This window comes from Phascolarctos cinereus, unplaced genomic scaffold (genome assembly GCF_003287225.1).
Source record: "Phascolarctos cinereus isolate Bilbo 61053 unplaced genomic scaffold, phaCin_HiC Scaffold_1;HRSCAF=81, whole genome shotgun sequence".
In the NCBI taxonomy this organism is placed as follows: Eukaryota; Metazoa; Chordata; class Mammalia; order Diprotodontia; family Phascolarctidae; genus Phascolarctos; species Phascolarctos cinereus.
In genome coordinates, this window is record NW_027555514.1 from 8,342,875 (window position 1) to 8,367,226 (window position 24,352).

The following is a 24,352-nucleotide window of genomic DNA, read 5'->3' on the forward strand; positions in this document are numbered from 1 at the left end:
TTAAAGATTACATACACAAGTATAAATTACATATAGATTACAGATCTGTGTGCATATGCATGTGTTGTAACTGGATGCTAGTAAGTATAATGTGAATTTTATCCAGGAAAGATTTCATTTGCTTTATTTTTACTATGAATCACTATACTCCCTCTATAAATATAAATACAGCATGAATAAATGCCAAGTACACACATTCAAGTAAATGAAGACTGGCTTCTAGCATGCTGTTTTTTCATCATTGAACTTTATAAAGTAACATTTAGTGATCTAAATTTCATTTTTTTAGAAATACAGAGAATGTGTGAAGAAAACCGAGAAATGGATAAGATGTACCAGTTTCAACAATTTCATATTTTTGCCATTTATATTATGTTCTGCTGGATCAAAAAGATCTTATGGGACTGTGACATGAATGAACTTTCAAGGTAATTCACAGAAGGTGGAGGGGGGAAGGGGTACTAGAGTGAAGATTAGGGTTAGAACCTGAATTCAATAAATTTCAAGATGAAAGGAAAGAAAGAAAGAAAGAAAGAAAGAAAGAAAGAAAGAAAGAAAGAAAGAAAGAAAGAAAGAAAGAAAGAAAGAAAGAAAGAAAGAAAGAAAGAAAGAGGAAGGAAGGAGGGAGAGAGGGAAGGAGAGAGAAGAGAAGAGAAGAGAAGAGAAGAGAAGAGAAGAGAAGAGAAGAGAAGAGAAGAGAAGAGAAGAGAAGAGAAGAGAGAGAGAAGAAGAGAAGAGAAGAGAAGAGAAGAGAAGAGAAGAGAAGAGAAGAAGGGAAGGGAAGGGAAGGGAAGGGAAGGGAAGGGAAGGGAAGGGAAGGGAAGGGAAGGGAAGGGAAGGGAAGGGAAGGGAAGGGAAGGGAAGGGAAGGGAAGGGAAGGGAAGGGAAGGGAAGAGAAGGAAAAGAAAAAAAAAGAGAAGGGAAATAAGGGAAGGGAAGGGAGATGATGGTTCCACTTTGCACAGGATTTTTCATAAGAACTTCACTGCCTCTGCTGCTAAAACTTGGAATGCCGTTTCCATTCAGTTAGCTGAAGATCTTTGGGGCCATCCAACTAAATGATCACTAGAAATCCCAAGTGAACCTATTCTGGGTGATGACTAATTGGCATTTCCCACTCAAACGCTCACTCAGTAACCGTATGGGCAGCAGCCAACACAAATTGTCACTATTTTGGTCAGACTCCAGACATGAGCTTCAACGGGCAAGAACACAGATTTGCAAGATCATATTTTGCTATGCTGTGAGCCTGGGCAAAAGATAAATATATACAACCTTGCTTAAAAAGGGGGGGGGGTAGTTTTCTCTGGAAACTATCACCAGAGAGAACTTAATGGCACTCTCCCCCCTCTATTCCTATCTTTTTCCAATCAAAATAATTTGTGCGTGTGAAAAAGGGAAAAAATGAGTCTGTTGTTTTAGGTCAATAAACAAAAAGAACAATTCACTCAATAAACTGCTCATTTCCAGAGCTCCTGGTACCTGAGGATGTGACCTAAAATGTCTTTCACTTACAAATATTCCAGTGATATAAAATATAATTGTGTTCATAAGAGACTTTTAAAAAAAACATTCTATAATGTCTGAATTTTGAATGTAGCTTCCTTCTCCCCACCCCCCAAAAACAGACATAATAGCAGATTTGATTCATATTGTTATTTGTCACTGTTGTAAGAACATTACACTACACCTGGTTTGTCCAGTCCACCAATAATGTATGAGAAAATTTATTTTTTTTTCTTCCATTGGATAAAAAAGCCCTGATTTGGACAGGCTATGTTAACTCCTAACACTGAAAAGAGGGGACTAGATTTTGAAGTTATGACAGGATGATTTAGATCCACCTTATAGCCTCCTTGAAAAATGTTTCTGACTGGGACGTTTATGCCTAATACTGAAGAACATTTAGATCCCACATAAAACACTTTAAGCCTAAGATCTCAAGCCACTTGGACTTTATTACAGTTTTGGTAATGCTTTTTAAAGCTGATAACTGCTGGTAAAATGAGGGGAAGAGGGCGGTGGATAAATTGCCAAATGATTGGTAAAAAACCAACAAAAACAAATCATGGCAGTCCTTATATTCAAGAAGAAAACCAGGTTCGTAGTCTTGCTATTCAAAATACTCTAAGAATTCCTCACCCAAAGATGGCTTACTAGTTTTCCCCGCTGACTCTGGGGCTATGAATCCAGCTGTGAGCCTTTACAAAGCGTTCAGAGATGCTATACCTTGGCCTTTTCTTCTCTGGCAGATCAGATCTCCAAATCTCTTTCCTATGGCTTACTCCAGCGCCTCAGGCTTGTTTTTCTGAGGCCTGGGTAACTCGGCATGTGGCAGCACCCTCAGTTTTCGGACAAGACGCCCTCTGGGTTCTCGCCTACTTGGGAAACAACTTTCCCTGTTGTGGATGCGGGAATTCTGTGCTCCAGAAAGTACTCCCTTCATAGGGACCAATATCAAGAAATATTTCCCTCTCCAACTCACATTTACTTACGGAGACAACTACCGTTTGTAAATCCACAAAGGACGCCCTTCAAATATAGAGTCGAGTGTAAACTTCAGAGTTTGGAAATTGCCCCTTCCTCCCCAGTTCTCAGGGATCGCCATTTAATTTTTTCACCTTGGGGATCCTAAGTTATTTAAAGTACTCTTTCATCAGAATTGAGGGATTTTTTTTTCTCATGAACTTTGCCAAGTTCTACTGCAAAGGTTCCAAAGATTGCACAAGAATTTGGAAATCCAGTTAACTATAGAAAAAGGAGAGGAAGGGCTGGCTGGTGGCCTCCGAGTGAATCCGAAGCAGCCCCACGAAGGGCCCAGCACCAGCAAGAGCGAGAGGGAGACTGCTCCACGAATCTCCCTCTGTAGCTTGGAGGAAATGCAAACTGAGCAACTGAGAGTAGGCGCTGTCACGTGCTCTCGAGCTGCCCCTAAGCCCCAGGACCCAGACGCCAGCAGAGTCCCTGCCTGAGTCTAGCCAAGGGTACTGCAGGGAGCGTCTCCATATAATCCTAGATACGGGGAAAGGCTCTAGGAGTTCTGACCATCGCCTCGGAAAGTTGAGAGAAGTTCTATTACACTCATTGGCTGCGAGTCTACCGCGCTTTCAACACTCAATACATCACACGTGCTTGTGTTTGTATGTGACTGTTTGTCTACGCATCTGTGACTGTGTCTCACCGTGTGGCTTTCTGTCCTCCTGAGTGGGTCGGACAGACATTCCGTCAGTGCCTGGCCACCTCTGCGTGTACTGGTCTGCTCATCTCTTTCTATAGCTGGTCACCTGTATGTCTCTGAATCTGCCTGTAGTTACCTGTGTGCGAGTCTCTGTGTGGCTGTGTTTATGATTGTGTGTGTGTGTGTGTGTGTGTGTGTGAGCGCGCGCGCCCGCGTGCTGAGCCTCTCGCCCTAGAAATGAGGCCAGCCGCCCACACGGCGATGCCCATCCACCAGGCAGCGGGCCTCGCCCTCTCCTCGCGAGGGTCGCCTTCCCTCAGCCCCCGACGGCTCCTTACCTGAACTATCGCTCTTCCTCTTGCCGGCCCTCTTCTCCGAGTCCCCGGGGGACAGCGCCTGGCGCCCGTAGTCCCCTGGTGCGCAAGCCGCCCCCGTGGGCGTGCTGGCACCTAAGCTGCCCGAAGAGGCGCACAAACCCTGGGCACTGCCGCCCAGCTCCGGGCCGCCGCCGGCGTCGGGTTGCAGGCACAGGCTGTGGCGGGCGGCGGCGGGAGGTGAAGCCAGGGGCGGAAGGTGCCAGCTGCCCTGCAGCGCCTGATGCTGAGGCGGGGGTGGTGGCGGCGGCGGCGGCGGGGGTGCCTGTGGGTGGTGATGGTGGTGATGGTGGTGGTGGTGGTGGCCACGCGGGTGGTGCTGGCTGCCGAACATGCCCTCTTCGTTGGCGTAGCCAGCGATTATACACGACGAGGCGGAGGGCGAGAGCTCGGGGTAGGACATGTGGTCCGAGCGGCCGTGAAGGGCCAGGGAAGACTGCGAGAAGGGGTGCAGGCCCTGAGCAGTGCCGTGCGGGCTGCGCAGGCAGCCGAAGAGCGGATGCTCCATAGCATGCGAGGCGCGGCTGCTGCCCGGCGGCGGGAGCTTGCGGACGGACGCCTCCACCTCCGCCGTCCTGGGTCAGCCAGCAATGTACTCAGAGCCCCCGCCCCTCCCCCCCCCGATCCGGCCGTGGGCTGCCCCGCTTGGCCCTGGCCTGCCCTGCCCTGACCAGCTGGAATGGGCCAAGAGAAGCCTGGAGGGCTAGGTCCGGCCGTGCGTCTGTCGGTCCGGCTGGCCGCTGACTGTGCCAGCCCCGGGAAGAAGCAAGAGGAAGAGAAGGAAGGAAGAAGGAATCGTCCAGCCCGCGCTGCTGCTTTCGGACGCTCCGATGTCAAGGGGAGGAGGAGGAGGAGGAGGAGGAGGATGAGGAGGAGGAGGAGGAGGAGGATGAGGAGGAGGAGGAGGAGGTGGAGGAGGAGGAAGAGGAGGAGAGAGGTGGAAGCCAAGAGAAGGTGGTCCCAGAGAATGCTGCCTGCCTGCCTGCGAGGGGGAAACGGCTTCGGGAGGTTATAAATAGAGTGTAATGTGAGCTGGGGGCTGGCTTAGGAACCCCGCGCTGACCACATGCGGACTCCCTCCCAAACGGCCGCTCCGCTCTCTGCCGGCTCCGCCGTCGCCGCCGCCCAGCCCCGGCTCCTCGGGACTCCTCTGCCCACCTCCCCCAGTCCCAGGCAGCTCCAGGGTGGCGCACCTAGCTGAGCCGCGAGGGAAAAGGGGGCTTGTCGGTTTGATAGACGGCCCCAGGGAAGCGCCCCTACACGCATACACGGCACACACACAAACACACTCACACTCGCACACATCTGCGCACACACACACATACACCCACACTTACATACACACACACACACACATTCATACACATATATACGCATCCAGGCGCACACTCACTCTCACGCCCACCAGCCCTTGGAGCCTGAGCGTTCGAGCCCCACGAAAAACTAGTCCAAAGTTCAACTTTGTTCTTTCCGGGGAAACTTTGTTTCTGCTTATTTGTTACTTTGTTTGGGAACAGTGTTGACATTCATGCACATGTGCATTCACATCTGCAAATAGGTGCCCCTGGGAAAAGCTGTAGAGAGGTACTAGGGAGCTGCAAACGGGGCAGTGCCCTAATTCTACAGGAGGAGCCAGAAGCTGGGCTAGATGTTCCTCTGCAACAGGGGCCGCGGGAACCGTGCCGACCGCTCCTTTTTCTGGGGCCTGCGGGGTGTGCAGTTGATAGGGAACAGGGTAGGAGACCCATCTGAAGTTGCGAGGTTGGCTAGACTTCTACTGGCGGAAATAAGTTCCTATCTCATGGGGGAAAAAAAGGCTGAGGCTGGGGTGGGAGTGGGAGGAAGCTAGCCGGAGGCGGAGCCAGCCACCTTCTGATCCCAAAGCACCAGCAGCCTCACCTGCAGTCCCAGGTGGCCACTCCCACACCGGGCTCAGACAAACACCCCTTTGTCTCACTGCATTTCTTGATTCGTTTGCCTAGCGATCCGGGGAGTATTTTGCCATCTTCGAGCAGAATCAGAAACCAATTGGTCCTCAGTGCAGGGATGTTTATACTATCCTTTGACAATTCAATGCCCCAGGAGTGAACGCTTCTTATTCAGCTCCCACCCTACCCTATGAAGGAGAACAGCCTGACCCCACAACTCGGGTTTGGTCTATAGAGAAGGCCCAGGCTCCACTCTCTCCACTCCCCAAGTGCCTTCATCTTCGGGTATTGGCTGCTTGTCGGTAGCTGAGGCTGCGGAGGTTTGCTACCTTACGATTTTTTCCCCCCAAGTTGCAAGGAACTCAGACGTCTATCCAGCCTTGGATACTTATCTTTGCGGGGAGTTGGATGGGATTTTCTTCTAGTGTGTGTGCTGGGGGAGGGGGGCGCGGGATGACACATTCACACACCCCAAACACCTCTCTGGCCCAGCACCACCACTTCTGAGTGCTAACCTCCCTTTTAAGGACGAGGAGAGAACTGTGGATTCATAAAGGTCACAGCCTGGGTGGGAAGGGTCTGCAGAAGCCAGTCAGGCCCTAGTCCGAGCTGTAAATACCCTTCCCTGATTGGGCTCCTTCCCAAAGGCTGAGGCTGATGGCAGCCTCAGTAAACGATGTTAGGGCCTCAGTATTTTCGTTGTCGTGTCCTTCCCCAATAGTGATGAACCCAGAAACTTTGAAGAAAAAAGAAGGGACACCAAAATAGGGAGGACATGTGGCTTTTGTCAACGATACCACTGACCTCCACTCAGGGGGTTCCCCAAACTTTACTGAAGACCGACTTATCCTATCCCCTGTACTCCCTCACTCCAGTTTACGTCCTTTTTACCTTTTAAGTCCCGAGACAATTTGTGGGCTGCCGATGGCTACACACCCTCAGAACCATTTGAAAGATAAAATTATCTTTGGCTGGGGGGGGGGGCGGTGAACCAGGAATTCTGAGATTTGTGAGAGCTGTTTTTCTTAAACGGAAATTGAGCCCTATTCTGAGGGAAATTAGTTTTGCAGACTTAGGTTTAAAAAAAAAACCGAAAACTTTTGTCCACCAGCTGCCTGCCTGCCTGCCTGACTGCCCCGCTGTTTGGGGCAGTGCTGGTGAGAAAAGGGAGCTGTAGACTGCCAGGGACAGACGGTAAGGCAGACGGGCCCTGAATCTGATCTGAGGGATCCCCTTCCTCTTCTTGGGGCCCTCCACTCTCCCAAAAGCCTGGTAAGGGTGGAGGGGTGCCTGCTACTCCCTTCTGAGGGGACTGGGGACCATAGGCTGGGCCCAGAGTACGGGGGAAGAGGAGGGGGTGGTTCTGTTACCATCGGGTTGGAATATTTGTCTGATTTCTCCTTGTGTTTATGGTTTCAATATGGGCTCTGATATTAAACCTTAAAGTACAAAGGAAAGCGAGCTCACCAGAACTCTGGGCTTGGTTAGCCCCTAGCTTGGGTGTGGGCAAAGGCAGGGGGGTGGGGCCGAATTGAGAGGATGATCAAGAGAAAGTGGGGACCCTTCCTCCCAACCCCTGCTCGGCACCTAGAACACTGGGGAATCGGGACCTGCCCGCTGGGACTCCTCCATCCCAGGGAGATTGAATACCATCCGCGCCGGATCGGATTGAGTTCAGTTGAGCTTTGGGCGCGCTGAGCAGAAGAGACTAGCTTTTGCGCCCCAGGGCTGAAACCAGACAGTTAGGGTGCTGGAAAGAGTTAGGTCAGCCTGGAACAATAGAATTTCAGGTAAGCCTACTCAACTAGCACCAAGAGATGCCTTCTCTACTAATTTCTCCTCTCCACTGTCCCAGAACTGAGCTGGCTTCTTTTCTGTAGGTCCCCTGGGTCAGGTGTTAATGACTGACCTATGATAGAGTCCTGAAATTTCCCACCAACCTGCCCCTGTCAATCAGTCGTTAGAAACGGCTGGTGTCGAGGCTAGAAAGGAAAAAAAAAAAAGAGAGAGAGAGACATAGAATCGAATGAAAGGAGAGAAACACTCGCCCAGCCCGAAGCTTAAAGGGACGGTTTAGGGGGCAGGAGGGATATTTGCAGACCCCTGTCCACGCGTGATTTAGCCTTCTCTGAAAGCTAGAGGACTCTTACCCGACAAATGCACAAGGCTCCTTTTCCACAAGATACAGGAAACTCAACTTGAAATCAATTTCATTGTTGCCTAGAGAAAAAAATAAATAAATATAGACGTATATACGCATGCATATATACACACATAAATAGGAGTATTTTTTAAAGTGTCACTTAAAAAGTGATCATGTTTGGAAGTAAAACCTTTTGATTTTTGGTTATTTCATAATTTCCCCATTCGGAGAAATCGCTCCTTGTGTTTTTTTTTTTTTTAATACTGTCGAGAGTAAGGGAGAGACAGGAGACACACCGCCCTACTTTTTATTTTCCCTTTCTCCATCAGTTAAAGAAAGTAAAATAGAACTTATCCCTTTCAGTGACTGACAGCTGTGAGAAATTTCCGATTACTCACATTGATTTTGAAATGATAGGATGCTGAATCTTTATTTATTTATTTGTTTATTTGCTCCCATCTTGTAACTGTTCCTGCAAAGTCACACTAAGAAGATTGGTATAAACATGGGCATGGGTATTGTAAGTTCTCTGTAGATATTAATTGCTTAAAAAAAAACTCTGAGCCTCAGTTTCCTCATCTGTACGATAGTGGTAATGCTGGTATTTCCTGCCTGAAAGTAAAGTGCCTCGCAAGCTTGGGAAAGGAGAGCTGCGGTAAGGGCTGCTGCAATAATCGGAGCTTTTGAGTGCATTCAATTCTCTTTGTGTCTGCACTTCCCTGACAAAATCATAAAAAGAGATCACACGCCAACAAGTTTATTTATTTATTTATTTAACAAAGCTTCAAGAGCATCACCTGGCACATCATGCGATGTTTTATTTACATGACGATTTCAAACAGCCGAGCAAGTTAGAAAATGAATCCCAGCGATCTTAAACGTGGGAGAGATTGCTCTTTAAAGTAGCCAAGGGTTACAGCCTCGCACCCTACATATGCAGCACCATCACAACCCACCAGACTGAAGCTGTAAGCATTTAAAAAGAAAAAAAAAAGACTGAAATTGAGTCAGAGAGAGACAGAGAGCGTAATGATTTTTCCCTGTATTTTAAGATTTGGAGAGCATTAGAGAGAATTTATCCTCTCTTCTTGAAAAATCTAAAAAAAAAGAACCTTATAATTGTTTTTAACTTATTCTTTTAAATGCCAAAATTCAGAGAAAATCTAAGCATTTAAAATGCATTATGAGTTGACATTATTAAATTAGTTGTATAAAAGACACGGAGACAATTATAATACAATTTACCCGATAGATTAATTTCCTTGGAAACATATGTGTATAATTATGCATGTACATACATCATGTATCATATATACTAAATATATAGATATACAACACATGCATGCATACATATGCTGATAATCTCCTTCCACCAATGTCTACTTTTGTATGTGCATGTGTTGGTAGATATAGCATGTACATCTGTACATGTATGTTTCCAAGAAAAATTAAGCATCTGCCAGGCAAAATTGATTAAAACTTTTAAGAGTGCCAATATAAGTATAAATTTTAAACAGATTTCTAAATTATTCAAGAAGAGAAGGTAAGTTAATTCCCCTGAAATAATGTTCTCCCTGTTTTAAAATATAGAAAGCCTCTCTCTCTCTCTCTCTCTCTCTCTCTCTCTCTCTCTCTCTCTCTCTCTCTCTCTCTCTCTCTCTCTCTCTCTTTCCATATATAATATGCATAAAATTGTGTGTGCATATGTATCTTACATGTTAATATAACTAAACTGAAATAGAGAAACAATCTGTTTTTCTCTAGAATTCTCAAAGGAATCACATTTCTTTCCTTGTCTTTGTTTTACTGAACAAAAGAATTTTAAAGAATCAAAATCAGCCATCATCCCAATGGTAAAAATGTGATTTAAAGGAAAATGTATTTCTCACAGCTAAAAAACAGTCACCCAGCCACAACAATGAATACAGCATCCACAGAAGATGTGATGTTTTGGCTTTGCTTTTCTCTAAGTTTCCATTCTCCCTGTCCCTTCCCAGTTTATAGACAAAATACAGTTTCTATGCTTCCACCTGGTTAGTATTTAATCAGAATTCATTGCCTAAAAAAATAAATAAATAAAAAATAAAGGAAACAGATCAACAAATGACCCATATGTAAATGAAATCTGAATGTACACATTCAGACATTACTTCTGGAAAAAATACAAGATATTTAAACAATTCCTCCTTCCTAACTCTCAGAGCTAGTCATGCCACATTTAGATTTACAATTTCTGAAAGAAATTGGGATTCTTTTAATGAATTCACTCAATGTTTCTTGAATTTCTGCAGTAAAAGACACTCAATATTTTGGGCATGAAATGCATGCCATTTTGCTCCTCCTATCACATGACAAAAGAAAATACACCAAAATACAAATCTGTCAAAGGTAAATTGAAAAGAAAAAATTCAAAGCAAAACAAAACAGAACCTCACAATAGAGATGGTGGAGCAGGTGAGACTTTTTTTTTCTCAAAAAATAATATTCTACGAAGCCTGTTTCATGGTTCCAGCAATCATCAACACACTAGGCTTGAATTACTTCCTTAGGCACTTTGGCACTCTTCTTGTCAGCACCTTTTCTGAATGTTTAAAGCCTCCAAGTTAGAATGCCCTTTCTGATCATCCACCGACCCTCCTACATCATGGAAAATTCAGCACAAGGAGATCTTATAATTTATCTCTCTGACTCCTTGGCTGTCTCACCTAGGACATAATTTAGGAAGCCTCTTTTCTCAGTCATTCGAATTTAATCCATATGCCAGCATTAGAGGGAGTGGCTTCATTGAAAATATTGGAAGCCTTTTGGTTTATGCATTTCTGTCAAGCTCCTCAATCTACAGGTATTTATATATTTATTCCTTGTTTTCAGGAATCACTCTGGGCCCCATCAGCAGAGTAATTTTCTTAGATATTTCCAGCCTGAAAAAAAAATCAGTTATATATTAGACAACAGCATATATACGTTCTGTCTACACTGAAGAAAAATGGAAAATTCTTTTCTCCTGCTGCTTAAAGCTACCCTATACTTTTTTTTTAATGGTCATGAAATCTGCATAAATTCATAAATCTCCCAGAAAACTTGGCCTGGGATGAAACCGGACCTTGGCGCTGTAGGTAAGGCAGCCATGCACAGTCTTGGGCTTTAGGTTTCTAGCTTCCCAAGACAGAAGTCCCTGAAAAGGACTCAGGGAAATGATGTTGGCAATAGACGGGTTATTCTTTTGCCCTTAAACTTTTTACACTTCATCAATTTGCAGCTAGCTTTATTCTGAAAATGCCTATTTCATTCAGTTTGCCTGTGAGACTGAACTCACTGAAGAGCCCTCGGTGGTTGCAGAACCTTCCCTGGCCCCTCCAATATCTAGTTGATTACATGCTATAATTTATATAATTCCAAGAGAGGGAAGAAAAACCAGGCGCCTTTAATGTCAAATACTTTGGTTTACAGCAAGAACAAAAGGCTATATTGTGGTATATTAAACATAATTGGAGGCTAAGATCAAATATGTCACTTATTGCAATAAAGCCATTTTCTGAGATTTTATAAAGTATTTGTGGCTGACTTAGCTTTATTGTTGTAAAGGCTGGGGAGTGGGCCACCAGGACTCAGGTCCCTGATCCATTTCTACCTATCAAATGAGACAGTGCATGCAAAGTGATTTGAAATCTTTAAGGTCCATATAAATGTCAGCTATTATTAGCAACGAGTAAACAGACTGTCTGCTCCTCCCTAAAATAAGATCATAGATTAAGAGCTGGAAGGGACCTTAGAAGCCCAGTGGTCCAAAGCCCTCATTGTATAGATGAGGAAACTGAAGGTTGTTGAGGTGAAAGTGACTCACCCAAGGTCACATGGGTAGGAAGAGGGAGAGCAGTACTAAAACTCAGGTGCTGTGACTCCAAAGCCCAGGCCTTTCCCACGATGTTACACTGCCTTTGGAAATCATTCAAAACATGAAGATTAAATGGAATAGGAGAAGGGGATGGGAGAAGGTCAGAAAACAAAGAATGTTTAGGTGACATGTAGCATAGTAGAAACATATGAGGCCAACAGAAACAGAAAACAATCTCTGTTTTTGACAGAAAATGATTATATCATAAACCATAAAGACATGACAGCAGAGGCAAGAAGACCCAGGCATGCGTTTTACTTCAAATAGAATTTCTCTTAAAGCAGCCAATGATCAAAATTATCATTTAAACATAAGCGTGATATTTTTCAATTACAGAAGTAATACTAACCCTTTTTATATGAGGCAGCAAAGGAAAGTGCTCTACCTTCCAGAGAAAGGATTGGAAAAATACAGAGTGTTACAGCATGGTGAAAGAGAGGGCCTGATATTGGGGCAGAAGACCTGGGTTCGAATCCCTGCTCTGCTCTTTTCTAGCTGTGTAACAGTGAACCAGTCAAATAGCCTCTCAAGGCCTCAGTTTCCTCCTCTGTAACTGGAGGGGGTGGTCTGTCTGATCTCTGAAGTTTTTTTTTTCTGTGATCCTATGAAGGCACTATGCTAGGCACAAGGGACATGACAACATAAGAAAAAGGTGCCTGCCCTGAGAGAGACTATATTCTCCTAGAGGGTATGTTCACAGTTAAGGAGGAGGAGAATGGACCAAGAAGAAGACTTGTGAAGCTTCCAGCAGAGCCCTTTAGGGGAATCATGGGAAGACAAGGGCACAATTAAACAAAGTGAGAAATGAGTCTCAATATGCACTAGAGGAAAGGCTGCTCATCCAAAACCATTGAACTGATCCCAAATTCAACCTTCTAAACTCAGGGCTGATCACATGCAGTGCGATCTGAGGGAAACTGAATACTCCCCAGACCCTCCCTGCACTTGTTCTCCTACTGGCTAAATCCAGTGCCTGCAATTCTCACCAAGCAAACCTGTGATCTAGCCTAATTGCAGTAATTATGATTTTAAAGGAATTTCCATGAATCTCTGAAACATTAGCACCCCCTCTGCCTTTGCCCCTGCTTTTAGCCTCTTCCCCCTGTGAAGATGTGATCTGGCAACTGGCTGGTGGTAGGGGTGGGGAGCTTCAGCCTCCCGTCCCCCAGAAGCCAGAGCTATGAAACAAAACAATGGGAACAGAAATTCCTCAACCCCCAGAGTTCTGGGCCCCATCCAGTGGTTACACATTAGAAATAGATATGGTTTTATCAATGAAAGCAACATTAAAGAAGAGGTATTATCAACTGCTTTGCCTCTGCACGCTGCTATTTCCTCATATTAGTATGGGAGCTGCTTAAGGCAAGGGCACGTTGCTTTTCTCTTTGCATCTTCAGAGCTCAGAAAGGTGCTTTGCACATAGTAAGTACCTAATAATGATTTTTTTTCCTTCCTTTCGTTCTTCCTCCCTCCCTCCCTTTCTTTTTCCCTCTTTCCCTCCTTTCCTTTTTTCCTTCCTTCCTTCCTTCCTCCCTCCCTCCCTTCCTTCCTCCCTTCCTTCTTTTCTTCCTTCCTCCCCCCTTCTTCCCTTCCTCTCTTTCTCCCTCCCTCCCTTCCTTCCTCCATCCCTTCCTTCCTCCCTCCCTCCCTTCCTTCTTTCCTTCCTCCCTCCCTCCATCCCTTCCTTCCTCCCTCTCTTCCTTCCTCCTTCCTTTGTTTCTTCCTTGCAGTCCTAGTATGAGTCGATTGTTATGATAACAGAGTTACAAGGTCACGGGCATTCTCTCTAGAACGAGGCCTCCTTGTGATTTCTGCTTTTCATATGGTTCAGCACTGAAGTGACAAAAATGCTAGCTCAGCTCTTCCTTGTGGGTGAACCAGTCAGTGAGCATTTATTAACCACTTACTGTGTGCTAGGCACGAACGAACTGTCATCGATTTATAAACATAAGCAAAAGGACATTCCCTTCTAGGGTGGGAGTGGGGGGAGAGAACAGCTAACAGGGAAGCTCAAAATGCCAAGGATGGAGATACATATTATAAATAAAAGGAACCCAGCTAGTCCTCGTGCAGAGCAGAGCAGAGCAGAGGACACCCTCTAATCCCCAGAGCAGAGGCTTGTAGCCAAGCTGCAAGCACCATGTGACAATCTACACAATCTCTAGAAAACTCTGATCCCATGGGCCTCAGTTTCTTCATTTATAAAATGGCTTCGTAGGGCTAAGATGCTATCTGGACCAAGTCTAATCCAGGAAACTTTTATGCACCTTCTCCATGCCATGTTTTCTGCTGGACCCCAGGATGCAGAGCCAAGGAACAACAGTTCCCTCATGTAGTTTATGTTCTACTGAAACTTCTCCAGCTTTGAGTTTATGATTCTATGATCTTTCAGTTTGTGCTGGGCCCTACTGACCGCAGTGTCCACCAGAGAGATACCCTGTTGACTCACTATGGAAAAGTCTCATGGCAAAACAGTCATTAATCATATAACTATGGATTATAATCACTAATTATGGATGACTTGGATTATGGTTCTTGTCTGAGGCACCATCTATACAATAGAAACATCCATCAGGAAACAACTGACCTTAAATTGGGGTCAATCTAACAGCCAGGCTATGTTGGTGGCAAAGGGTTCTGATGGGGGCTCGAAATACTACAACAAGTATGGCCTCTAGCTTGGGCTACGGCAATGTGCTTAGACTCCAGAACTGCCCAGAATCAATTCCAACGGCAAAGGACCCAATTATGTGCCTGTTGAGTCAGGTAAGCCATATGGAGCCCATTACCCTTCTACTTGGGAGTTTATACCGGCTCTTCAGTAGTGTCTGGGGAGAACCCAAGGTGTTGGGTGAATGAATGAAGCCATTAATGGACTGGGTCATGCTAAATTAGAATTGGATTCTTCCCCTAAGTGTAAGAGTAGACATCAGTTAAGAAGCATCTCTCAGCAATGGCAACATTTAGTCTTTGTGGCGGGTGGGGCAGCAGCCCAAAGGGCCCTCAGTGTAAGATTTCACAGGTAAGGCCTGAGGGCATATCTGCATGTTTTTAACTGCTGGGGGCACCAGTGAGCTTCTTCTGAACTCAGAAGGAATGTTCAGAGAACTTCAGTGCTTTAGGTATTTCTGTAGAGAAGTTACTGAATAAGGCACAAGTGGGAATTGAATTCATTTATTAATTAATTTTTTTTAATGTTGGAAAATGTGTTACTTTGCCCCTGGCTTGTGATCTTGTAATCATCAATAGTTTCATGCATAAAGTGCTTTTAGGCTGACAGCAGAATGTGAGCCCCTCATAGATAGTAAAGGATTCCTTTTTATCCTCACCTCCCTATTGGTAGGGCCTTCATCAGTGCCTGCAAAATCAAATAACACTTCCTGTACATTATCTGATGTAATCTTCACAATTCTGTGAGTTAGGGAGTTCAAGCAGAGGGTGGCACAGTGAATAGAGCACCCTGACTGAGCTCAAAAAAGTCTAAGTGCAAATCCAGTCTCAGGACATGGCCCTGGACAAGTCACTGAGCTGCTGGCTGCTTCGGTTCCCTCATTTTGAAATGAGGATAATAGCCCCTATCCTCCAGGACTGTCACTGGAATAACATGATATAGTGTTTGTAAAGTGCTTTGCAAACTGTAAAATGCCATGTCAATGCTAGTTATTAGTATTTCCATTTTAGGAATGAAGACTCAGAGAATCCTAAAGAAAATGTAGCTAATAAAAGGAATAACTAGGGCTCACATGAAGATCTCCTGACTCCTGTTCTAGCCTCCTTCCCTTATGCCATTAAATAGGAACATTAGGGAATGTCTGGATTAATAAACAAACAAAAAAGGACAATTCCACTGTTACTGTTGTTGTCCGTCATAACTGAAGGGGACCAAAATGGTGTCGTTGTGTCAAGGTCAGTGTGGCGTGTCTGGCTATGACTCATCAGACCAATACAAATTCAGAAGTCTCTACCACAAGCTGGGTACAATTGGTCCATGTGAACATCTGGAGTGGAGATATCTCTAAATATGCATGTCATATTGCTTTTGAGCTACTGCAATTCTGCTTTGCTCATAAAGCATAGAGCCTTCTTTTATGCGGGCACATCATTCTGGGCAGTTCTGTTCCAGTGTCTCCCATGAATCACAATCAAGTAGAGAGGGTCTTCAGAGAAGCCTTGAAAGTGTCAATAGTACGAGTGATGTCTTTTCACTCACACACACATTGGAGTTAAGTGAGGCAGAGTTGCTAGAAGGCTTCAGCCCCACTTTCTCCGGACGGTAGTCCAATGGCAAGGTGAAAGTCAAAATGACTAGCAATGGCTGTGGATGTAGAGCCTACCCTCGGCATATGGGTAATACACAGCTCTCTTCTTCACTTGCTGCTGACTCAAGAGGACACATCTTTTCCATGAAATATATTTCCTATCTTGCCAGGATGTGGATTTCTTTGTAGGAACTCTTTCTATTGCACCAATTTCCAAACTTTCTTTTCCTAATCATGAATCTGACCAGAAGTGATTCCATTTATCCTTCATTGCATGCTGCAGGTAAGGCAAACAGGACTTCTAGAGACAGAAAGGCCCTCCAGCCAAAGCACTTAATTTTAGATTTGAGGAAACTGAAGTCCAGGATAGTGCAGTGACATATCCAAGGTCATGGGGTAATATGTATCACAGGCAGGATTTGAACCATGTCCTTGAGATCCAGAGCCAGGGCTCTTTCCACTGACCCATACCACAGACTTTCCTGCCTCCTGGGGAGTGGGCTTTTGGCCAACATAATAGAAGAATCTTGAAGTTTGAGAATTGGGAATGATCTTGGAAATCATCTGCTCCAGATCATGCCTGAAGCCCACATGTCCTCCACAAAATCCTTAGCAATTAAATGTCCAGTCTCTGCTTAAATATCACCAGAAATACAGAACTCATTAATATTCAAGGAAGGCAATTCTGGTTTGGGACAACTCTTATTTTTACAAAGTTCTTTATATTCATCCAGAACGAACGACTGAATGGAGAAGCAAGTAAGTAAATGAATGGATTAACAATGAGACAAATAAATAGGTAAATATATGACCAAACAAATGCATGGATGGAAAGATAAAGAAATACTCTACACATATATGTATGTGTACATACATGCAGATTTGTGGAAAGAGCTGTATTTCAGTGTAACATGTTTCTTTTATAAGCCTATGTATTTTATTTTATAAATATATTCTATCATTTCATACACACATATGCATTTTTAAACTAATATTCTAAGAAGGGGTCCATGGGCTTCACTCCATTGTAATCAAAGGAGTCTAGGACACACACAAAAGGTTGACACTCCTGTTCTGGAGCCAGACAACAAACCTAACTTTGCCATGGGGAGATCTTCAATTTGGAGGATGTGCTTATGCTCCCCAAGGCTTCCCTTCCACAGGCAAAATGTCCTCAGATACGTCAAGTAGTCTTCTGCCTTTGGATCCCAGGCAGAGCACAGAAAGAACCAAAACAAAGTCAGGGCCGCCAGGGACCTAGTCCTAGGCACTGGAATTTAGAGGGGGCTGAGAACACTTGAGCTGCTTCAGAAGCATATAAGCAGAAGTGAATCATTTAGCAAGAAGAAATGAGCTTAAAAGGGAAGTATCAGATAGCCTGCTTCCTCCTTCTCTTTACCTGCCCCCCCAGATTCCACTCCAGAGTTCCCCCACATACACACTCAGAGGTCTGCCAAGCAGCAACCTCATACTTTTCTGGATTCTCTGCTTTCCTAAGGTCTTGTGTCTAAGCTTTTCTCCCCTCTGCCACTCAATGGATTTTGACTTAAAAAGAACATTCAAGGACGTATTTCCAGCTAATGCCCCCAGGGACAAAAATAATTATAGTTCTTAAAACCTATAAACAAAGAAATTAATTCCTATCTCCATATTAATAAATGGGGTAAGGAGGAAGGGGGGTATTGTTTAAAAAGAAAAGTAGAAGTGAGGAAGGTAGCAAGTCCCCACTTCAGAATGATTGTGTGCCAACTATGTGGCCAACATTCAATCCAATGAAATACCTGGGGGGAGGGCAGAAATTCTAGCCAAACTGCATGGAAAAGTGTTTTCTTTGGATAAATTGTAAGGCGACATTTTGGAAAACCATCGTCTCATGGAACCATTAGTACTACTCTACCCATTTATTGGTTTTACCTTGAAGTCTCCAGAAACTGCACTGACTGAATGATGGCCACTTGATAGATAGACCAATTAGTCAACAGTCAATTGAAGTGGACTCCTGCCTGTTTTTGTGCTAAATACAGATGACGACAAAATTAGGGCAGTCCTGAATTTTGATTTTATTTATAACCAGGAATTACTCTGAATGGTTTGGGGCCTATTAAACAATCCACATGAAGTAGGTCAGTAGACAACATTATTCAGTGCTCTGCGTGGGCAAAGTATCAGGAATACAAAGAAAGGCAAAATCAAAGTCCCTGTCCTCAGGGAGTTCACATTCTGATTGTGGGGACAATGTGGGAATTGTTGGTGTTTTCGAGCTGTATACAGAAGAGAAGGCAAATGACCTCAGGAGGGGAGGCGATCTCAGGTACCAACGAATGTGCTTTCCATTTAGGATTTAGGAACAAGAAAAATCAAACAAGAAAAAACTTGCAGTGACTGCCATACACTTGGATTTACTTTGAAAACAATCATGGGCACCTTCTGGGAATTGAGATTCTAATCACGTGGCCTAACATTCTATAGTGTCTCCTAGTGGGTCCACATCAGGTCCATGAGTGCCCCAAGAGATCTGTTCCAAGCAGGGAGAACCCTGCTTAGTCATTAAAAGGTCTATGTCAAGAACAACATGAAATCAAAACAAATAGAGAAGCCCACTCCCCAAATTTAAGACACTATTATTTTCTGTCTAGTGGATCAAATGCTGGAGTCCCTGACTCAAACTTCATTTGCATCTTGAAAAGTTAGATGAAAATAGACATTTTGATAGCCTGGGTCAAGGGTTCTTTCTGTGGATGATGGATTTTGAGGGATGGGGATTGGGGTGTGTATGAAAAGTCTGTACATTTTTAAAACATATTTTGAAAACTTTATCTACTATTTTGGGTTTCTTTTGCAATTTTACATATTGCATTTTATGCATTTAAAAACCTTTATTCTGAGAAGGGATGATTTCATCACAGCACCGGAGACATCCATCAGACACACACAAACACACACATACACACACACCCTACCATAAATCCTCACAGAATTTATGCTAAAGAATAAGGAAAACTGATTCTTTTACAAAGGCCATAGAGTATCATACTATTTTCTTCAATTCTCATTATATTCCTTCAATATTTGGATCACTGTGATTCCAGTAGTTTTTGATGCCTAGGCCATTACTAGTGGTAAGGAAGACACCTAGAAGTTTCTTAGTATCTATGCCAATAGCAAAGGTTGACCACACCAGGGAGTGGAGACAGTGAGGGGCCTGGGCAGAAGTAGGAAATGGTATTGTTTTCACTTCAATGTGCTGGAACCAAACCTCAATGACCCCATTCTAGATCTATCTCTGACTTCTTCCACCACCATTTCTCACTCTGATTCTTGCCTGTGTCCTCCCAGAGAAAAGCCCTATAGGAAATCCTCACTGTTTTGAGGAATCATCCTCTGGGTCATCTGTTATCCAATGGACATCAGGATGGACCTCGGCAGTGTATCTGTTATCTTTTCCCTCCTGTCTCATCCACGTTCTCATCCATGGAATGACTTTCACAACATATACCATTAGATCCTAGCCAAAGTCTTAGATCAGTGGTTGTCCAACCTTTTGTTTTCCTTCCTTGATGTTTATCTAGTTGTGTTTTTTGTGTTGTTTTATTTTGTTTTTCTTTTTCTCATAATGCAAGATTCTTCTTTGTAAAAGGAATTATAATGTAATATGAGATAATTGAGTGACCTACAAATATCACTGTTAAGTTCTGTAGGAGACACAGAAAACAAAGGGAAACTCATGGCACACAAACAAGCCTGCAGTTCTTCCTTTGAGAATCATGTTCTGAGGCTCCTGTTCCCCTTTTATTTCTCCTCTTCAAAGTACCGAGCAGCAATAGGTAGCATGATGACCTTGGAGCCAGGAAAACAGGTTTGCTATCCTGCCTCTGATATTTACTTAGCTATATGTAAATCACTTAGCCACTCGGTACCTCAGTTTCCCTATTTGGAAAACAGGAATAACAATAAACACAAGCACAATAACCCTCATAATATTTTCCTCACTGGGTTGTTATGACATTCAAATGAGTTAATGTAAATAAACTACTCCACAAATGTTAAATGTTAGCTATTCTTCCTCCTTCACTTACTGAATGTGAGTTAACATCTTTAATTCTCTTTGAAAGGCAGGAGCCAATATTTATTAACAAGCTATATAAATGGTTGTTTTCTTCCCCTCCTTCCCCTTATTAAATGCCTGGTATTTTTCCAGCACCATGCTAAGCGTTTTATAAACATTGTCTCATTCGATTTTCACAACAATCCTGACAGGTGGGTGCTCTTATTATCACCATTTTAAAGTTAAGGAGACTGAGACAGAGGTTAAGTGACTTGCCCAAGGTCACAAAACTAGTGAGTGTCTGAGGTCAAATTTGAACTCAGGTCTTTCTGACCCCAGAACTTTATCCACTGTGGTGCCAATGGAAATGATTTCTTCTCTCAAGCTTATTGGTTAGCTGACTAATTCTTGTGCATCCTGGAGCTAAGAACCCCTAAAAAATTTTTTTGGATTCATATCAAAACTGCACTTCAAACAACTATCTTATAAGTGAAGTAATCCTATTAACTCGTGTAGAATTTTATTGCTTCATATAATTGAAAACATCCTTTAGGAAGCAAACCAATAGTATTCTATGGGGAGAGTCAATGATTAGGAGTAGATGGCATAGTAGGAGAAGCCCACAGTCCCAAACCATGAAAGTTCTTGATGGGTGGAATCCAACATAATTTGACATTTTTATCTGTGAAAAGTTGCTGGCTCCCCTCCACTTGTGCTGTTTGTTTTATATCTTGTCCTTTTTTATTCACACACACACAACACTCTCATTATGTTAGACACTTTGCAGCTGCAGGAACAGGAGTCTTTAAAAACATACCTTGACTCCATGATCAGAGTATTTGGCTCCAAAGAAGGTCATATATCTCCCTTTTAATATGTCAGGTATGGCACAGGTCCAGAGGTGAGCCCACTAAATTGGAACTCTACAATTTGCCATCCACTTAACTTTTCCAAGGTCTCTATCAAGAATATGAAAACATGCTTACTCCTGACTCTTCCTCCCTCACTTTCCTCTCATTGACCCTACTGTGTGCTGCTGAAGACATTTCGGGAAACAAGCTTTTCTTGGAAACTTCAGGAATCACCATATTAAAATCCATAGTGATTTTATTATACTTCCCTTCCCCCCAAAAAAAGTCAGATTTCACTATGAAGCCAAGTACTGTGCAATGGAAAGAGCACTGCTACCAGTCAGAATCCCTGGGTTCAAATTCTGCCTCTCACCCTTGCTACTTTTGTGACCTTGGGCAAGTCCCTTTGACTTCCCTGGTGCTTTATGTTTTATCCATGAAATTGGACCAGATGGACTTTGATGACCTTTCCAGAAATAGATCTATGAGCCTATGAGCCAATCACCATTGCAAACAGCTGTATTTGCCTTCTGTATTCTGCAGAATCTTGAACTTAAGCTTTGTTTCTGGGAAACCTCATTTTGTGACCATACCTAGTAGAATGAAAAGAAATGGTCTTGGAGTGAGAAAATCTGGCTTTGAACCCTGACTTTACCACTTACTGTCTCTGAGACCTTCTTGGAATGTCAGTTTCCTTGGTGGTAAAATGAGGTGGTCGTGAGATGACCTGTAGGGTCCTTGTTCATTCTAAATCTATGATGCCATTAACAGGATTTGCTCAAAATCTTTATGTCTGTCAGTCATTCAGTCAACAAATATTTAGTAAAGACTTACTATGTGCAGGGCCATCTATCAGGGATATTTCAGGTCTGTTGAGTTCAGTCGTTTTTCAGTCCTGTCTGACTTTTCATGACCTCATTTGGGGTTTTCTTTGCTATTTCTTTCTCTAGCTCAGGTACAGATGAGGAAACTGAGGCAAGTAGGGTTAAGTGATTTGTCCAAGGTCCCACAGGCCATAAGTGTCAGGGCTGGATTTCAACTCATGAAAATGAGTTTTCCTGATTCCAAGCCATCTGGTCTATCCACTGTGCCACCTAGCTGCCCTATGTTATGGATACTAAGATAAAAACAATTCCTGCCCACAAGGAGATCACGTTCTAATAAAAGAGGGAGGTCAGAGGAAGAGGGAGAGAAGGAGGAAAGGAGAGTGAGAGAAAGAGAGAGCAAAAAAGAGACAGAGACAAAGAGAGACAATGAGAGAAACAGAGAGAGGCAGAGACAAAAATAGAGATAGGAACTGAGAGATACGGAGATAGAGAAAGAGAGACACACAGAGAAAGAGTCAGAGACAGAGGCACAGAAACAGAGACACATAGGGACAGAGATACAAAGAGATAGAGATAGAGGCAGAGTTGTGTCTCCTTCCACCAAGAAAGGCCCCCAAGGAAATTGAAAAACAGAACTGCTGGTGGCTGCTCTGCAATCCAGGAAAGAAATTAAAAGTAGAAGACTTAAGGGAGAGGTCTCCAAAGACTTGGGCATCCCCCCCCCATTCCTATCCCCATTTTGCTCAACTTCTTGTGCATTCTGAAGCATTGGTAAGATGCTATATTCAACTCTTCCTGAACAGTAACATGATGTAAGAACCTTTCATTTGGAATACAAAAACTCAGATTCAGACCTTGGGCTCACTGAGTGACCTTGGGTGACAATTAGCTGTTAGGATCCAAAGATCATAGATTGGGAGGCGCATGGTCATCCAGTCCAGCTCCCTTACTTCATAGATGAGGAAAGGGAGGTCACCAAGGTTGGTTCTTGCCCAAGGTCACACATTTAGTTACCTCTGGGCCTCAGTTTTGTAATGTGGGAAATGAAGGGATTACACAAGATGGTCCATAAAGTTTCTTCTCAATTGTCATCTACAATCTTATTTACTGAATTATTAGTCTTGTCTTTCCCTGTATGCTAAGAGTTCTTAACCTAGCCCTAGAGTCTGTGAACTTATTCTTTTAAATTATTTTGATAACTGTATTTCAATAGAATTTATTTCCTTTATAGTTCTATGTATTTTATTTTATGCATTTAAAAACATGATACTGAGAAAGGTTCATAGACTTCACTAGACTGCCAACAGTATCTCTCCCTCTGTCTCTGTATGTCTGTCTCTGTCTGTCTGTCTGTCTGTCTGTCTGTCTGTCTGTCTGTCTCTCTCTCTCTCTCTCTCTCTCTCTCTCACACACACACACATACACACACACACACACACACACATTGAGAAAACCTGCCTTTTATGGTAAACATCTGGAAGGCAAAAGCCATGTCTTCTTTTCCTTGCCATCTCTTATAGTTCCTAGGATGGTGCTTAGAACATATTGAGTCTTAAGTGAAAATTAATCATTGGGTTTCTTCATATATGAAACATCTGTTATGAATCAATTGTTTGCCAAGGGCTGGACTGGTCACTCTTCCCACACTTGCCCATTCACCTGTCTCTGTTATTCTATGGACCATATTAATTTCTAAGGGTGTTCTTATTATCTTTGTATACTTCACCCGTGTAATTTTACTTTCATTTCAATATTGCATCATCTTTCATTCTGTATTAATTATTTGGGTGAGTTGTTCACCTATGGAAATGTAGGATTTAATCTTATAGAACTTAATATCATGCCTGGCACATAGTAGGTACTGGGGGAAAAAAGTTTATTGGACTGAATTTAATGAAAAAAACCCCAACAATTTATGATTTTTTCTGTTTTTGTTTTCATTGGAGTTTTTCACTGTGCTTATAATTTCATTATTCCTGGGGTGGAAAGTCTCTCCTTTGTAATTTACAGTGTTAGGGAGCCATTCAGGGACAGACAGCCAATATTTGCCAGAGGCAAGACCTTAACCAAGCAAGATCTTTGTCACACAAGGGCCAGAACGATGTTTATTGTGTGGTCTGTTGTCATAGTCTCATGAAATTCATTTGGGTTATAGAACAGAATTCTGTGAAATGTATTCATAACACAGCCTATAATACCATGACATATCAACATTGGAAGGAGGCTTAGAGGTAATCTAATTTAACATTGCCATGAATCTTCTGTCCAAATTTCCTGCCAGGGGGTCAATCACACCCCTGGTTAGACAATCCAGGGTCAAAGGTGCCCATTTGATTTTTGGACAGATTGTCAGGAAGTTCCCTACGCTGAACTACCCTCTGCCTCCTGATTAATCTACTTTTTCCAGTGGAAAATACAATTATATAAGATAGAAGGTCCTGGAACTCTAGGTCCTAGAATTTGAGCTAAGATGCCATATTTTTCCAGAAAATAATGATGTAAATTATAGTTTATGTCATTTATATTTCAAAATTTGCCTTTACCACACCATTGAAATCTTTGCTAAAGATGAAAAGATGTCTTTAGGTATGCACATTGCAGTTTCAATTAGAAAACTGATTTGAAATTCAGATGTATACCCAGTAAGTTTCCAAAGCACATAAGGTAGTCATTTGGAGTTCTTTTTGGACTCCCAGATCAATGGTATTCATAAAGCTGAAAATACAGATTTTCAAAACTGCTCACCTTGACATTTATAAAAATTCCTTCAGGTGCCCTGGCTTGGACTCTCCTACACAGAGTATACAAACTTCACAATTGATGGAATGTGATATTTACATGATGCTAGCTTT

The 24,352-nt window shown here is 43.2% G+C and overlaps 1 protein-coding gene across 1 annotated transcript in view; it reads right to left on the reverse strand.

The window, feature by feature from the left end:
- MEOX2 (mesenchyme homeobox 2) overlaps window positions 1-4,613 on the reverse strand; it is an 87,550-nt gene extending 82,937 nt beyond the window's left edge. Inside the window, exon 1 of the mRNA XM_021000123.2 lies at window positions 3,517-4,613. Within this exon, the coding sequence (XP_020855782.1) occupies window positions 3,517-4,060 (544 nt within the window). The 5' untranslated portion in view covers window positions 4,061-4,613. The remainder of the gene's footprint in view (window positions 1-3,516) is intronic.
- Window positions 4,614-24,352: the final 19,739 nt, after the last annotated feature.